Source organism: Bos mutus, chromosome 25 (genome assembly GCF_027580195.1).
Source record: "Bos mutus isolate GX-2022 chromosome 25, NWIPB_WYAK_1.1, whole genome shotgun sequence".
Taxonomy (NCBI): domain Eukaryota; kingdom Metazoa; phylum Chordata; class Mammalia; order Artiodactyla; family Bovidae; genus Bos; species Bos mutus.
Genome location: NC_091641.1, coordinates 2,497,967 through 2,514,076, shown reverse-complemented (window position 1 = coordinate 2,514,076; position 16,110 = coordinate 2,497,967). Strand labels below are relative to the sequence as shown.

Sequence of the window (16,110 nt, the reverse complement as noted above, 5' to 3'; positions counted from 1 at the left end):
ATGTGGTTCCTAGCCCCACAGTCTGTCAAAGGGCAGGCCCCAAATGGAACTCCCAGAGGGGCTTCACAAGTTCAGAGGAGAAAACATGGCCCTCATCTCCTCTGACCTGGACATCACACTCCTCATTTGGCCGAGGAACCCTCCAGTTTCGGGGACTGCCCCACCTCAGTACTCTTTCCCGCCATCATCCTCCATGCAGTCCCGTCCTTTTCCTAGGACGCCAAGTAACGTGTCCTTACTGCAGCCACTCTCCTTTGGAGCATGCTTGTCATTTTTTTTCCCACTGCCACCTCCTGAGTCCCCATTCCATCCTCCTGGGCCTCCTGCCTTCCCAGCCAAGTTGGCATCAGCCCACATCTCTAGGGAACCTTCTCATGTTACTAATAAGGATGGTCAGCAGGACAAAGTCACGAACAGGGACCTCCTGGTCCCCTGGAGGCTCCCACCAGCCTCAGATGGGCCTTGCAGCCTTGCTCTGCAGAGTGATGCTCCCACTGGTTTACTGCAGTAGACACAGACGGGTCAGGCATCTGGCCAAGCCCCTACAGCCCTGGGCCTTCTAGATTGTCAGCTCTCATCCGGATCAGTCATCACAGCCACCCAGCCGGTTCCTAACCTCTGGCACTTCCCTGCTTCCTTTTCCCCACCTTCGGGGACCCAGGGCAGCTCTGGTGAACTCACTGCCAGCAAAGGACACCTCAGAGCAGACCCGGACCCGTTGGCCACCTTCTTAAGCCTCCTTGGGTGGCTCCAGCCCCTTTACAACCCCTGTACCCCCTGCTCCAGTGCAACTTGCTGGCTTCTGCATGGAGAGTGTTCCAGGTCTGAGTGTTGTTGACCACAAGAGGAGCCGGCTCACCGCCCGATGATAACTTAGATGATTTATCAATGGCTTCTCCTGCAGTCTCCTCCCGTCCCATCCCCAGGTTCATGCCAGGGCTTGGTGGAGGCTCTCCCTCCGGGAGCGCCCAGGGCTGCCCTCAGAGGATGGGGGGCGGTGGGGGACCGCAGTCCAGCTCCCAGTGCTATTGCTCACTCTGAACCTCCCCCTCCCTCGCAGCTCGGGGAGGACTCTGACTACGATAAGCTGAGCGACATGGTGAAATACCTCGACCTGGAGCTCCACTTTGGCACCCAGAAAGCTGCCAGTGAGTGGCCCCAGGGGCCAAGGGGAGCCCCGACTCCGGGTTCTGCGGCAGCCCACCTTCTGTGGGGGTCCCAGGGCTTAGAGTCCCTGAGGTCTGAACAAACTGCCCTTTAATTCCTGGGTCCCTGAATTATTTAATGTCTCAGAGCCTCAGTTTCCCCACTTCAGTACTGGAGATGGTAATAACTGGCATTTATCGCATGCTTACCAAATGCCACACACCCTTGTTTCTACATTAATCGTGTTACAATTGTGTAAAGGTGGGGGCTGTGATTACCCCAACTTCCTGATGAGGAAGCACGGAGAGGCCAGGTAATTTGTTCAAAGTCAGAATCAGGTAGTCAGATACCCTGTCCAGCCTCTCTCTCTCCCCTAACCCGCCTCTGCGTGTCTCCCTGTCGTTGGGATACTGTGTGAGTGGAGACTGGTCCTGGGATGGAAGAGAGAGACTGTTGTCCTTCCAGGCAGCATCTACAGTCACCAGGTGGCCCGTTCTCCTTATGGGGCCGGCTAAGGCCCAAGGGCCCGGGGAGAGAGGACGGGGGAGGGACATACACACACCACCCACACTAGATGTGCAAGGCTGGACTCCAGAGTCCATGAGTGAGGAGAGTGTGGACACCTGGAGCTGATTCAGTCAACTCCATGGTCGGAGACCTCGGGACTGAGGGGTGTGGCCACACCCTTCCTGGGCCCTCTCCCAGTAGCCTCAGCCTAGCGTCCCCTCCCTAAACCATCAGTTTCCCTTCCAGAGCCGGTGCCCGGGCCTGAGCCCTTCAGGAAGAAGGAGGTGGTGGAGATCCTGTCCCACAAGAAGGCCTACAACACCTGTGAGGGGCTGCGGCGGCCCAGGGGGTGGGGTGGGGCGCAGGACACGACCCCTTGGGGCCACAGGGCCTCTGATTCACCCCAGTGGGTAGTAGAGATCGGGCCGTGGGGGCCCCCAGCACCTGCCACCGGGCTCTGTGAAGGCTCCCTCCCAGGTTCGGTGCCGGCCTTGGCTCCGCCCCCATCCTGTGATCTGCTCCCAGTTCTGGCCCTGCCTCCAGCCGCAATCCTTTGCTCGCCCCTTTAAGACCCTCGCTAGTTCCCTGGCCCCAGCTCCACGGTTCAGTTCAGTTCAGTTGCTCAGTCGTGTCCCACTCTTTGCGACCCCATGGACTGCAGCAAGCCAGGCCTCCCTGTCCATCACCAACTCCCAGAGCTTGCTCAAACTCATGTCCATCGAGTCAGTGATGCCATCCAACCATCTCATCCTCAGTCGTCCCCTTCTCTTCCCGCCTTCAATCCCGCTCAGCATCAGGGTCTTTTCTAATGAGTCAGTTCTTCGCATCAAGTGGCCAAAGTATTGGAGTTTCAGTGTCAGCATCAGTCCTTGCAGTGAATATTCAGGACTGATTTCCTTTAGGATGGATTGGTTGTATCTCCTTGCAGCTCCACAGGCCCTACTCAATCTAGGTCTGTCCCCTGGAGAACCCTTCTTTCTAAGGGTAGCAGGACGGATCCTCTGGGCCTCTGGGCCAGCTCCTGTCCCGCCCCCGACCACGCCCAGCAGCCCCGGCCCCTCCCCGTTCACCCCGCGGCCCCGCCCACAGCCATCCTGCTGGCACACTTGAAGCTGAGCCCGGCGGAGCTGCGGCAAGTGCTCATGAGCATGGAGCCCCGGCGCCTGGAGCCCGCGCATCTTGCGCAACTGCTGCTCTTCGCGCCCGACGCCGACGAGGAGCAGCGCTACCAGGCCTACCGCGAGGCGCCCGGCCGCCTCAGCGAGCCCGACCAGTTCGTCCTGCAGGTGCTGCGGCCGGGCCACCCGCCCGGGGCCAGGGGCGGCCGCCCTGAGGCCTCGGCCTCCTCTATCGCGGCTCTGTCTTTTTGTGCGTGCGTCCCGCTCCCCTCCTGGCCCCACGCTCACACCTCTCCGAGTCTTACACCTTTAACGGCCAGCTCTCACTCGGGGTCCAGGGGAGATGGGATGAGGGTGCTCCCTAGAGGTCGTGCTTATTTTCCTAAGGGGATGCCAGGCCGCGCGCTGACGCCAGGCCGCGCGCAACCCCGCCAGGTTGCCCCGGGGCGGGGTTTCCCGGCGGCATGGATTAATGCTGGCCGTGCCTTTCTGATAGATGCTGTCGGTTCCCGAATATAAGACCCGCCTGCGCAGCCTCCACTTCCAGGCCACCCTCCAGGAGAAGACAGAGGAGATCCGGGGCAGCCTGGAGTGCTTGCGCCAGGCCTCCCTCGAGCTCAAGAACAGCCGGAAGCTTGCTAAGATCCTGGAGGTCAGGGCCACCCCCTCTCAGATCAGTCTGCCTGCCCCTCTGGCCCCTGGGGCTTCCAGCTTGGAGGCCCATCCCCAGAGGGGCCAGGGAGTGGGGGAGGACCTGCTCTCTTGTTCTCTCCCCAGTTTGTGTTGGCCATGGGCAACTATCTCAACGATGGACAGCCTCAAACCAACAAGACCACGGGCTTCAAGATCAACTTCCTGACGGAGGTGAGGGGGCCGGTCAGGCAGTCATCCATCTGTTTGCTCTAGCACTGAGGCTCCCAGGCAGGAAGAGCTGGCTACCTGAAGCCAGAATGTAACAGAAGCTAAGGTTGGGGCTTGAAAGGGTGGGGAGGCAAGGTGGCTTCTCCAGGCCTTGGAGAGACAGAGTGGTGGGAGAGGAAGGGACAGGGGAGAAGGCTCCAGGAGGAAAGGGAGAGTCTCACCTGGTGGATTCTGTGCCCTCAACACCAGAACCACTGTCAGGCCAGTCCTACCCCAGAAAGATCTAGAACCAGAAAAAGGACAACTCAAATATCCAGCCTTCTCCCTGTGTGTCTGGGACTTTCCACCACAACACCTTTTGTTGCTTTTTTAAGAGAGGAAGGACAAGTGCATATAGATATGAACGGTTTAGGGTGTCTGAGGCTCAGCTGGGCCACAGATGGTTCCAGAAAAGCACAAAGCAGAAAAACCATGAATGATGCTCCCATTTTCGCTGGGGTTAAAAAATCTTGGGCTCCATCTGCTAACAAGAACAAACTCACAAGGACCAAAAAGACCTAGGAGTCTCCCCTAGCTGGGGATGGGAAGGACTGGTTCCTGGGTGGGGCGCGGGGAGAGGGTCTCAAAGATCTGGGCCAGGGGACAAGCTCGCGACATCCCAACAGATAAGAGCTTCAGAGTAAGGACTACTAGCCATCTGTTTACAAGCTTCAGAGTTGGCGAGTGTCAGGGGTGGGGAACTGATGCCACAGGCCAGGAAGCAGGGCTGAGTCCCTGTGATCAGGAGTCAGATGTGGTCCTGGAGGAGGACGTGTGTTGGGGTCACTTGCAGCTGAACTCCACCAAGACGGTGGACGGGAAGTCCACCTTCCTGCACATCCTCGCCAAATCGCTGAGCCAGCACTTCCCTGAACTCCTGGGCTTTGCTCAGGACCTGCCCACCGTGCCCCTGGCTGCCAAAGGTAAGCCAGGTGGGCGGGTGGGGAGGCAGAGCCCCCACAGTCCTGGGCTGGCCTCCTGGGCAGCCCCTATGAGGCTCTACCGCCTTGCCTACAGTGAACCAACGGGCCCTGACCAACGACTTGGCTGACCTCCATGGCACCATCAGTGAGATCCAGGCCGCATGCCAGAGCATGTCCCCCTCCAGTGAGGACAAGTTTGCCGTGGTCATGGCGGTATCCTGTTCCAGGGCCACAGTGGACTCAGGGGTGGGGTAGGGGTCAGGGAGAGCTGACCATCACTCCAGCGACCACTGCAGACACCATGTCCTGTCGGAGAGTCTGGGCAGAGGCTGCCGTGGGTGCAGGGGTTCTAGAAGAGGGTCCATCTTAGGTCATTTAGAATCTAAGCACTTATGCTGAGGCTGTGTGTAACTGAGAAGGAGCTCTTCTGATTGGCCTAAAGCCACTCCCTTGCCCATCTGTTCTTGGCAGGGGGTGGTGGGCAGCACAGCCCAGACTGCAGTCACAAGATACAAGGAGAGGTTTGTCATGTCTGACTAGCCAAAGGCGGTCAGGAGAGGAAATGTAGTAACAAATGCTATAGATTTTTTAAAAAAGGACAGAGAGGGAGAACAGGCTCAGGAGTGGTAAGAGGCCGGCCTCCATGGGTGGTTGGGGAAGAAGGTGGTAGCCTCTGGGCAGAGCCAGGAGAGCAGAGAGAGCTGCCCCACAGAGAGGGGAGCAAGTGAACGGCCTGAGGCTGGGCTGGGTGTGGCAGGTGTCAGGACAAGCCAGGAGCCTCTGACAGGGGCATGGTGCCCAGGAGAGCAAAGAGCCCCCGGGCAGTGAGGCTGCTGCTTGGGTCACTGCCGGAGTACCTGCCCCAGGAGCCCGGAGCCGTTTCCTTAACAGAGGCCGTCAGTCTTTCCTGGAGACGGCCCAGCCATTGCTGCGGGCGCTGGACGGGCTGCAGCGAGAGGCCATGGAGGAGCTGGGCAAAGCGCTGGCCTTCTTCGGGGAAGATTCCAAAGCCACCACCTCCGAGGCTTTCTTCGGCATCTTCGCGGAGTTCATGAGCAAGTTCGAGGTGAGCCCCGGTGGGAGGCTCTGGGAGAGGGCAGGGCCCGAGGTCAAAGGAAGGGGGATCCTGTGTGAAGCCGGAGGTGGGAAAGGGGCCCTGGTGAAGGACACGCCCCCACCTGGGCGGGGCCATAGGTGTCCGCCCGGGCCGTGGCGCGGGGCGCGGGGACCGCTGACCTAGCCCCTCCCCACGTGCTCCTCCGTCCCCAGCGAGCGCTTGGCGACCTGCAGGCAGCCGAGGGCCCGCGCAGCTCGGGGATGGTTTCGCCCCTGGCCTGGTGACGGCGGCGGCCCGCGCGCGGAGACGGACGCCCGAGGCTGCGCCCGAGAGGGTCGCTCGGACGCCGCCCCGCGTGGCCCCGAGCGGTCCGGGTGCGGAATGGGGCCCAGCCACCCGCGCGTCTCCAGCTACCTCAGCCGTCCAGCTCCAGCCGCCCGCGAAGGTGCGGGGACCCCTTCTCAGGGCCGAGCTGGGGCGCCAAGAGTTGAGGGCGCGGGGCCGGAGCCTGCGCGCCGACTCCCCGGTACGGGTGAATCACCCGCCGACTTCCCGTGCTTCCTTGTTCCCCTCACCCCCGTCCTGCCCGTCCCCGCCCCGCTCTCGGCCCTCAGGACATCGGGGTCCGGGGAGGTGGGGACACCGAGGGCGGTGTCCGCGCACTAGGGCAGCCACTTGGCCTGACGGTGCCCGGCCCCAAGCACGGACGTCTGAACCTTTCCTGAGCCTGCTCGGATCGCGCCCAGGAGACTTTCTCACGGAGCACAGAGCCCGCAGACCTCGGACTTTGGAGGCGGAGGCAGATGCCGTTGAACAAGCCACACCTGGGGCTACTTGGAAGAAGGCTGGTGCCGGCTGGAAGGGGAACCCCAAGTGCATCCCCGGGGCGGGGGCGGCGTGGGGGAGGGGAGTGAGCGCCTAGGATCCGCCTCGGAAGCCGAAAGAGGCTGGAGTCCACTGCAGCCCAGAACCGAGGCAGGCATGCTGGAGAGCAGCTGGGCAGAGATACAGGCAAGGATTCAGAAGATCCTTTATGGTAGATTGCAGAATTGAGGTATTATCCCACCGAGAAACTGAAATCCAGTTTAGAAGTGGTCACTTGGAAGTGGGGAGACTGGGAGCAGGATGGGGACGTTAAGTAGGGGCTGAGAGAACAGAAAGGTGTTTAGGTGATGGATAAACAGGACTTGGTGGCCGGTTGCCAGGCTTCTGTCCTGGGTGGGTGGTGGTGATGTTCCCTAGAACAGGTCGCGTTCAGGCAGTAACCCCATCTGAGACAGCTCTGGGGTCCCAGAGTCTGTTTCACACGTGTATCTTGGGATGCAGCGGGGAGTTACCTGGATGCTGGGAGCAGGGCAGGTGCTGGGGGCACCGTTTTCCTTTCTTGGTTCCATCCTTTCCATTCTCCGGTTGACAAGCCCTGGGTTGGCAGCTTCCAGCTACCTCTTGCCCCGACTTTCTTCCAGAGAAGCCTGGAATGGGCTTTGGAGCCCACTCTTTGGGCTGTTCTTTCTCCCACCGTGACTGAGTAGCTGGTGTTGCCCCTGGACAGCGTTGGGGACCCATTCAGTTCTTCCCAGTCTCCCACCAGCCCCGTCTTTGAGACCACGTATGTTCTTTCTTCGTTTCCCACTCACAGCCACTGTATAGAAATGTCTAAACCAAGCTGTGTGATTCAGGTGGGGGATATGCACCCAGAGGTGGCTCGTGGAGGGCATTTCTCCCCAGCAGCTCAAGCTGGATAAGTTTCGTAAGTTCCCAAAGCCTTTGAGAAAGGCTTTGAGAAAGGTGTCGGAAGGTCCATTAAAATCCACGTGTGAGGTCTGTAGAGACTAGAGATTGCACCGGCTATGAACAGACATGACCCTCCAGGCCCTGTATGGCATTTTTCCTGCAAACTAGAAACCTCTCCAGGTATATCCAGCCCCATGCCAGGGGACCCAGGTTGACAAGCCAATCTCTAGCTGGGTTTTCTCCCCACAGTGCTTTGTATGTGCATGCTCAGTTGCTCAGTCGTGTCTGACTCTTTGCCCATGGACTGTAGCCCACCAGGCTCCTCTGTCCATGGAATTTTCCAGGCAAAAATATGGGAGTGGGTTGCTATTCCCTTCTCCAGGGGATCTTCCCAACCCAGGGATCGAACCTAGATCTCCTGCATTGCAGGCAGATTCTTTACTGTCTGAGCCACCAGAGAAACCTATAATGCCTTGTAGCTGTTACTTATTTCCCACACAATGCTGTGTAACAAACTGTCCCAAAACTCAGTGACTTAAAACAGCAGCCACTACCACTCTTGAGTCCATGGGTCACCTGGGCAGTTCTAATCTGAGCTGGGCTCAGTGGACTCACTCATGTCTCTGCAGTCATCTGTGGAATCTGGGTCAGTGGTCAGCTTTGCTAGTCACACAGGGCTCTTTCCACGTCTGGGGCCTTGGCTGGGACCATTGAGATGGCTTCATGTGGTCCCTTATCCTCCAGCCAAATAGCCAGGACAGTTCACACGGTAAAGCAAGGGTCCAAGAGAACAAGCGGAGGCAGAGAAAAGCCCTGAAAGCCCAACCTCAGAACTCACACCATCCCTTCTGTCACATTCTGTTGTCAAAGCAAGTGATGAGTCTAGCCCAGATTCTAGGGGAGGGGAAATAGACTCCCCTTTTGATGAGAGGGGGTGGGTGGGTGAAAGTCGCTCAGTCGTGTCCTACTCTTTGCGACCCCATGGACTGTATAATCCATGGAATTCTCCAGGCCAGAATACTGGAGTGGGTAGCCTTTCCCATCTCCAGGGGATCTCCCCAACCCAGGGATCGAACCCAGGTCTCCCTCATTGCGGGCAGATCTTTACCAACTGAGCCACCTGGGAAGCCCCTCTTGATGAGAGATGCTGCAAAACCACAAGGCAGAGGGTGTGGGCTCAGGGTCAGGTGGTCAGAGGCACTGTCGCCATCAGTCTGCTGTGTCCATCCACGGCCAGGCGTCCTGGAGAACCTCCCAGCCTCCTTGTGATCCTCAGAGGGCCCTGTCCTCCCTGGACCCAGCAGAGCTCTGCTCACCCTCCTTGTGTGTCCTGCAAGCACCACGCTTTTCCTTCTGTCTCACCTAGTCACCCTCGAGTCACCGGACCCCTCTCCAGATGCTCTCAGTCTGGGGGCAATGGCGATCTGTGCCTGCCTGGCAGCCAGTGTCCCTTCTCCTGGGGGAAGCTCCCTATTTCTCTTTTGGGAAATTATCCCTCCTCTGCCTCCAGGCCTTGGAATGTTGCTGAGTGGATAAGACTGGTTCGTGGGACTCTGGCCAGGCGGCTGAGAGTCAATTCAAGACTCAAGTTAGAAGTGTTTGGAAAGGAAGCCCCTTTCTTCTGGATGTATCATTGGGTGTGTAGAGGGTGCGATCCTGGAAGGAGCTGCCAGGACCACCACGTGGAAGGCACCTGCCTGGGTGTAAACCAGTACGGAAGAAAAGGAGAGAAGACCACTCCGGCCTTCTCCTTGCCCCTGAGTCCAACTGTGCCTGAAGCAGACATCCTGACTTTCCAGTTTCCAAGCTGACAAATTGGCCCCCTCCCACCTTTTGTAAATTTTAAAAAATTTCTTTTAGTTTTTTGGCTTAGGCTGGTTTGAATGGGTTTCTGTCACTTGCAACACAAAGAGGGTGAACCAATCAACAGATGGTTACAGATGTTCAGTGTTTTAACCTCAGTGCGTTCTCTTCATTCACAAATGCATTCGCCAGTACAGTCTGACTGCCTCCCACAGGCCGGCGCGATGCTGCGTGCAGATGTCGGCCTCTCTGGTTTCCCAGGGTCATATTTCACGGCGATTCTTCACCTGAGTCAGCACAAAGCCCTGTATGTGAGCCAATTTGTGTGCCATACCCACTCCCGGCCCCCATTCCTCACCAAATGACGAAGTATAACAAGCAGGAATGGATTTCCTAAATAATACTACAGAATAGCGTGGCCCAATCACACGCCACCTTCTCTAATAACGTCTGTTAACGGTTACTAGGTAGCGGGCTCCGTGGTTCTACATATATCACTTTACGTTCCCAATGACCCTCTGAGGTGGGTTTTGTTATCTTCTTTTTACAAATAAAACATCTGAAACTTAGGAAGGTTATGTGACTTGCTGGATGGAAAGTCAAGTCTGTCTAAATCCCAAGCCCATCCTCTGAGCGGAAACCACTTGTTTGTCGTGCTTATGTGATTTTGCAAAACGTCTATGAGTGTTCCAGGGGCCACTGATGCTGGCAACTTCAACAGAAAGACAGCCCTGCCTCTTTTTGTAGCCCATTCTGTTCCTCTCGGCTCAGGCTACCACAGCAAAATACCTTAGGCTGAGTGGCTTGAATGAATGCATGTGTGCGTGTTCAGCTGTGTCCAACTCTTTTCTATCCCATGGACTATAGCCCCCAGGCTCCTCTGTCCATGGGATTCTCCAGGCAAGAATACTGAAATGGATTGTCATTTCCTTCTCCAGGGAACTTTCCGATCCAGGAATCAAGCCTGTATCTCCTGCAGACATTTATCCTCTCCCAGCCCTGGAGGCTGGAAGTCCAAGATCAATGTCTCGGAAGGCTGGGTTTCTCCCGAGCCTGCTCTCCTTGGCTTGTAGGTAGCTGCTCCTCAGTGTCCTCACGTGCCCTTTGCCCCGGGCATTGCTGGTGTCTCTTCTTGTAGTGACACCAGTCCCACTGGATTAGAGTTCCATCCTTATGATTCCTTTAAGCTTAGATACTGGGTTGGCCAAAAAGTTTGTACAGGTTTTTCTGTACACTATTATGGAAAAACACCAACAAACTTACTGGCCAACCCAATACCTCCTTAAAGAACTTATGTCCAAATGCAGTCACCTTCTGAGGTGTTGGGGGCTAGGACTTCCACACCAGCATTTGGGAAGGGAGACACAGTTCAGCCCATGTCACCTCCTTATCAGGTGCCATGGATCTAACAGTGCTGGTTCCAAGGAAGCCACGGAGATCCGAGCTCAGCGGATGCTCCAGAGAGAAAGGATTTGGGCGAGCAGCTTATCTCCCTTTCTCCTCCATCTGCACACTTCTGTGTCCCTGCCCTCACCTTCATCCCATACCGTCCGGGCCTTGCTCTCAACTCCAATCTGTTGCTAATTCTTTGTGCCATATCCCCACCTCCCCAAGCTCCCAGGGGTTCCAACACACCCGTGACCACAAAGCGTTTTCCACTGGCTCTTTCCTCTTCACCAATAAACACCCCTCTACCTGCAGCCCTCAAAGAAGAGTCTAGAGCCCAGTGGCTCGGGTCCCCTCACTCCCTCTTTTAGACCAAATCTTGGAGTTATTGAAGCGTTTTATCTACACTTGCCACCTCTGCATCCTCGCCGTCCACTCACCACTCAGCACCAGGCAGCCTGGCTTTCTCTGCCATCATCCGCTGCAGCTGCCGTCACCCTGACCAGGAAACCACAGGAAGTGCTCGTTATCCCTATCTTCACTGACCTTTGTTTAAGCAGCACCCAGCACTGTTTGCCCTCCCTTGGCAAATTCTCACACACCCAGGCTTCAGCTAGCAGATGTCTATTCAATGATAACCCATTCGTCAGCCTGACTTGCCATCAGCCCGGCTGCTTCTGGCCTTTGCCTCCAGCAAGGGTTCGATAATCGCCCATTAAATTAAATCGAAATAACATCAAGGTGGGGGCGACCAAGCTGTTCAGGAAAACCGACTTGCTCCTTTCTGTGAAACATTTTGGCCACATGGATGCAAAGCTCTAAGGCCAAAGTTTGCAGAGGGAAGATCCACAGAGGCTGGACGAGGAATGCAGCCTGCGGAGGAGCAAGGAAACAGCCCACGGCCGAGGGTGACAGGTGACTGACGAGGAGGAGCAGGCAGGGGCCACAGGGAGAGCAGATGTGTGCTGTCTGCCCACGTGGGGTGGGGGTACCCCACGCCCTCCAGCCAGTGGACTTCTGTTTGGGAAGGCAGGACTTGCATTACCTGGTCTTCAGACTTTCTCAAAGGAAAATAGAAATCCAGATTGATTATTTCAAATGTCCTATGATGGCAACCAACTCAAAACTTTAAGGGAGATGATCAGTTATGAGCCGAAGAAACCATTTCTGTGAGCTAGGTGGAGCCCAGCTGTGAGTTTGCAGCCCCTGAAATTAAGCATCTGGTCACTTGACTCAGACTACCCTGGAGTGGAGGGGAGTGCTTCCTCAAAAGGGACTTGATTCATTAGTAAATGTTAGCAAGGGAGGTGTTTGAGGCTAGTTGGCAGTTCTGGCTTCTGGATGGAAAAGTGCTGATCATTTTGAAGATGCCCTTTGTTTTAGGAAATTCACCCAGATTATGGACCATTTGGTCACAGGACCCTTGGGTCAGGAAGATCCCCCAGAGAAGGCAATGGCAACCCACTCCAGTACTCTTGCCTGGAAAAGCCCATGGATGGAGGAGCCTGGTGGGCTGCAGTCTATAATGGTCGCAGAGTTGGACATGACTGAGCACGCATGCGTACAAAGGCAGGACCCACGCAGCGTTTGCTGGCAGAGGCATGGGGACCGGGATGTCACCATGAAGCTAAGTGCTATGACACAGACCATTGGCTTAAGGGTCTATTTGATTGTACAAGTTAGCAAAATCTTTATCTTGATTGTGCTCTAAGAGGTAGTGAAGATATCTTAAAGAGATTTTAACTGAGTCCTGACGTCCCCAGCATTGAATAAAAGCACTGGTTGTGTGTTCTTGGACCTTGCAAAGTTAGTGGGGAGGTTTCCACAGAAGGAAATGGCTGACCCAATGTCCAGCACCTAGGAGCTAGAAAGCCTGGGAAGTAAAGAAGGGGAGAGTCCTCTGGGGTGGAGCTGGGGGTCTCCCCCACTAGCAGGAAGTACGCTGGACCCTGAGGAAGAGGCCCCAAAGTGGAATTATAGCTTCAACCTGGAAGCCCTGCCCTCCTGCTCTGCGCTTTGGGCAGACACCATCAGGGGACCGTACTTGTGTGGGCAGGACTTGTATGTGCATGTTCTATGGAGTGATTCAGAGAATGCGAATAGGGCAGAAGTGATGGCTCTGAGCGTAAAAGCTGGGCCCAGGTGTCAGATTTCCAGGACATGACCACATCCTTCAGGGATCCCCCAGAAGCTCCTTAAGGAGGGGAACCCCAAGAGAAAGACTGGATTTCCTGCCAATGTAAGCCATTTCATCTGTTTTACCATTTCTAAGCGTCTGTTATCAGCCGTTGAATCTGCTTCATAAGAAAGTTATCCTTAGATCATCAAGGGTCTTTAAGCAATCATTCATCCTGACTGGTAAAGGCATTTGGTGGTGCTAGTGGTAAAGAATATGTCTGCCAAAGCAGCAGCCTCAAGACATGCGGGTTTGATCCCTGGGTGAAGAACCCCTGAGTAGGAAATGGCAACCCACTCCAGTCTTCTTGCCTGGAAAAAGTCCATGGGCAGAGGAGCCTGGCAGGCTACAGCCCATGAGACTGCAAAGAGTGGGACATGATTGAGCACTTGTCAACAGCAGCATTCTCTTCAAATAACTTTATAGTATTCAAGAGTTCAGTTCAGTCGCTCAGTCGTGTCCGACTCTTTGTGACCCCATGAACTGCAGCATTCCAGGCCTCCCTGTCCATCATCAACTCCCGGAGTCTACCCAAATCCATGGCCATTGAGTCAGTGATGCCATCCAACCATCTCATCCTCTGTCATCCCCTTCTCCTCCTGCCTTCAATCTTTCCCAGCATCAGGGTCTTTTCAAATGAGTCAGCTCTTCGCATCAGGTGGCCAAAGTATTGGAGTTCCAGTTTCAGAATCAGTCCTACCAATGAACATCCAGGACTGATCTCCTTTAGGATAGACTGGTTGGATCTCCTGGCAGTCCAAGGGACTCTCAGGAGTCTTCTCCACAGTTCAAAAGCATCAATTCTTTGGCGCTCAGCTTTCTTTATAGTTCAACTCTCACATCCATACATGACCACTGGAAAAACTATAGCCTTGACTAGACGGACCTTTGTTGACAAAGTAAAATCTCTGCTTTTTAATGTGCTGTCTAGGTTGGTCATAACTTTCCTTCCAAGGAGTAAGTGTCTTTTAATTTCATGGCTGCAGTCACCATCTGCAGTGATTTTGGAGCCCAGAAAAATAAACTCAGCCACTGTGTCCACTGTTTCCCCATCTATTTGCCACGAAGTGATGGGACCGGATGCCATGTGTATCTGCATATGTGTGCGTATCCACACACAGTCTTTCCATGGGCTCAGATACATAATATGCAGAAATAAACCTCATATCTGACCTCATACCCATTCAGAAATGCATGTTTCCACCACAAACTTACATGCAAAAGGAAGAAGAGGGGAATTCCCCCGACGTCTAGTGGTTAGGACTTCTCCTTCCAATGCAGGGGGTATGGGTTAGATCTCTGGTTGCAGAGCTAAGATCCCACATGCCTCCAGGCCAAAAACAAACAAACAAACAAACAAACAAACCATAAAGCAGAAGCAATATTGTAACAAATTCAATAAAGAATTTAAGATGGTCCACATCAAAAAATCTTAAGAAACAAGAAGAGAAAAAGAAGTACAATTTCATGTCATTCTATTACACAGCAAACTGAAATGTGTACAGAAGGTGTGGACAATGCTTACTTAGGACTGAAAGTCTATCTCAGAAGGTCAAGAAAAGAGTGAAAAGAAACTGCAAATCTCTTAGGTATGACTCTGTCAATATGATCCAACATTCCATGATTTTTTAGCAAAAAAAAAAAAGCTCACAAAGTCTACTCTGTACTGATAAAAATACACACAGAACTCTACCCAAAACGGATGGAGAGATGGAAAGAAGACAGCATTTTCAAAGCATCTGGGTACTTTCAGTGTTTAACTTCGTATTGCTCTGATAGAATGTCATTTTATGCATTTATCTCTAAGAATGATAAGTGGTCGTGTGCTCTGAATCTTTTTCGCTTACAGAAGAAAAAATAAGAATAAGTGACAGGACCCCAGCCATTGCCGAGACACACAAGTGTGTGCTGTATGTAAATGTTTACACCATCTGGCAACTTCTCACTATACGAATCATTTGGTTTTACAGTGATCTGGTTGCCAGTAAGTGGCCCCCAATATTGAGTAGTCTCAGACTTTTGCACTTAGCAGTCAGTGGACATATTTGAAATACAAAATATTTGCAGTTTTGGTAACTTACACATTAGTTACCCAAACCATTTAAGAGTCCCCCCAAATATCAACAAATCAGCAGATGTACACCAGTATCAAGAATATAGACCCATTTCTCATTTGCTCAAGAAATTCATTGCAAAAAGAAATTCATCGCAAAATCTCAATTAGCTTTTTCTTATACCAAGTGATATTTCTGAAAAATGCTGTGTAAATGGACACTAATAGTGAACACTAATAATAATGCTGGTTCAGGAGCCAAATTACTGAGTCGTAAGGGATCACCAGTGTGGGAGACATTGTTTGTCAGTTTCTTTTAGTGCCTTGGAAAACTCCGTCCTGCCCTGCTGTCCCCTCGCTGCGGGGTTTCTGCCTAATGATGGGCTGGCTGCTGGCTTCTTGCGCTTTCCTGGGACTCCCAAAGCCTCCGCCCCGCAGAATTCTGGTCTTCACATCCTCTGAGCCGTCAGTCTGTCTTGCTTCTCTAGTCTTCCTTCTGGGATCCTTTTCATTCTTCCTCAAGTCCTTTTTTTTTTGTTTTGTAGTGAGGATCTGTCGGTGGTAAATACTTTCAGTTTCGCACCTGAGCATGCCTTTGTAATCAGTTCTTGAAGGACAGTTTTAGCGGGTGTACCATTGTAGGTTGACAGTTGTATTTTCTCATCCGTTTGAAGGTTATTACACTGGCTTCTGACTTCCAGTTTTGATACGGAGAAGTCAGCAGCGAGTCTACTTATCATTCTGTGGCAAAAGGTAGGTATACTTGTTTCCTAGAACTGCATTCCCAAACTGCCACCAACCGGGTGGCTTAAAATAACAGGAGTGTGCTCTCTCGACGTTTGAAAGACCAGAAGTCCAAACTCAAGTCAGGAGGGTTTCCTCCCTTCTAGCCTCTGATGGTTACCAGATCACCAGTAATCCTTGGCATTCCCTGGCTCGTAGATGCCCCACAGCATCCTCCACCATCACATACCGTCTTCCCTGCCTGTCAGTGTCTTCACATGAGAGTGTGTGTGTGTGTGTGTGTGTGTGTGTGTACGCCTGCATCTCCGTGTTTTCTTATAAGTCACTGGATTAGGACCCATCCTACTCCAATATGACCTCACCTTAACTAATTATATCTGCAAAGACCCTATTTCCAAATGACCTCACACTCTGAGGTTCCAGGTGGACAGGAATTGGCGGTGGAGGAGGGGGTATTATTTGACCCAGAGCAGTAGCTTATGTGACCACCACAACTGTGTCAGAGACACAGACAAATCTCTGTGCTTGATTTCAGAGCCTTCTCATTGTTCTTGACATTCTTC

At 53.8% G+C, this 16,110-nt stretch overlaps 1 protein-coding gene across 3 annotated transcripts in view; it reads left to right on the top strand.

The window, feature by feature from the left end:
- The window catches only part of GRID2IP (Grid2 interacting protein), a 31,966-nt gene extending 25,658 nt beyond the window's left edge, over window positions 1-6,308 (top strand). For all 3 annotated transcript variants that reach the window (XM_070362289.1, XM_070362291.1, XM_070362290.1), the window contains 9 exons: window positions 1,061-1,148; window positions 1,900-1,977; window positions 2,743-2,939; window positions 3,268-3,423; window positions 3,549-3,635; window positions 4,465-4,594; window positions 4,689-4,807; window positions 5,496-5,660; window positions 5,864-6,308. In XM_070362289.1, the coding sequence (XP_070218390.1) occupies window positions 1,061-1,148; window positions 1,900-1,977; window positions 2,743-2,939; window positions 3,268-3,423; window positions 3,549-3,635; window positions 4,465-4,594; window positions 4,689-4,807; window positions 5,496-5,660; window positions 5,864-5,935 (1,092 nt within the window). In that variant the 3' untranslated portion in view covers window positions 5,936-6,308. The remainder of the gene's footprint in view (window positions 1-1,060; window positions 1,149-1,899; window positions 1,978-2,742; window positions 2,940-3,267; window positions 3,424-3,548; window positions 3,636-4,464; window positions 4,595-4,688; window positions 4,808-5,495; window positions 5,661-5,863) is intronic.
- The last annotated feature ends 9,802 nt before the right edge of the window (window positions 6,309-16,110 follow it).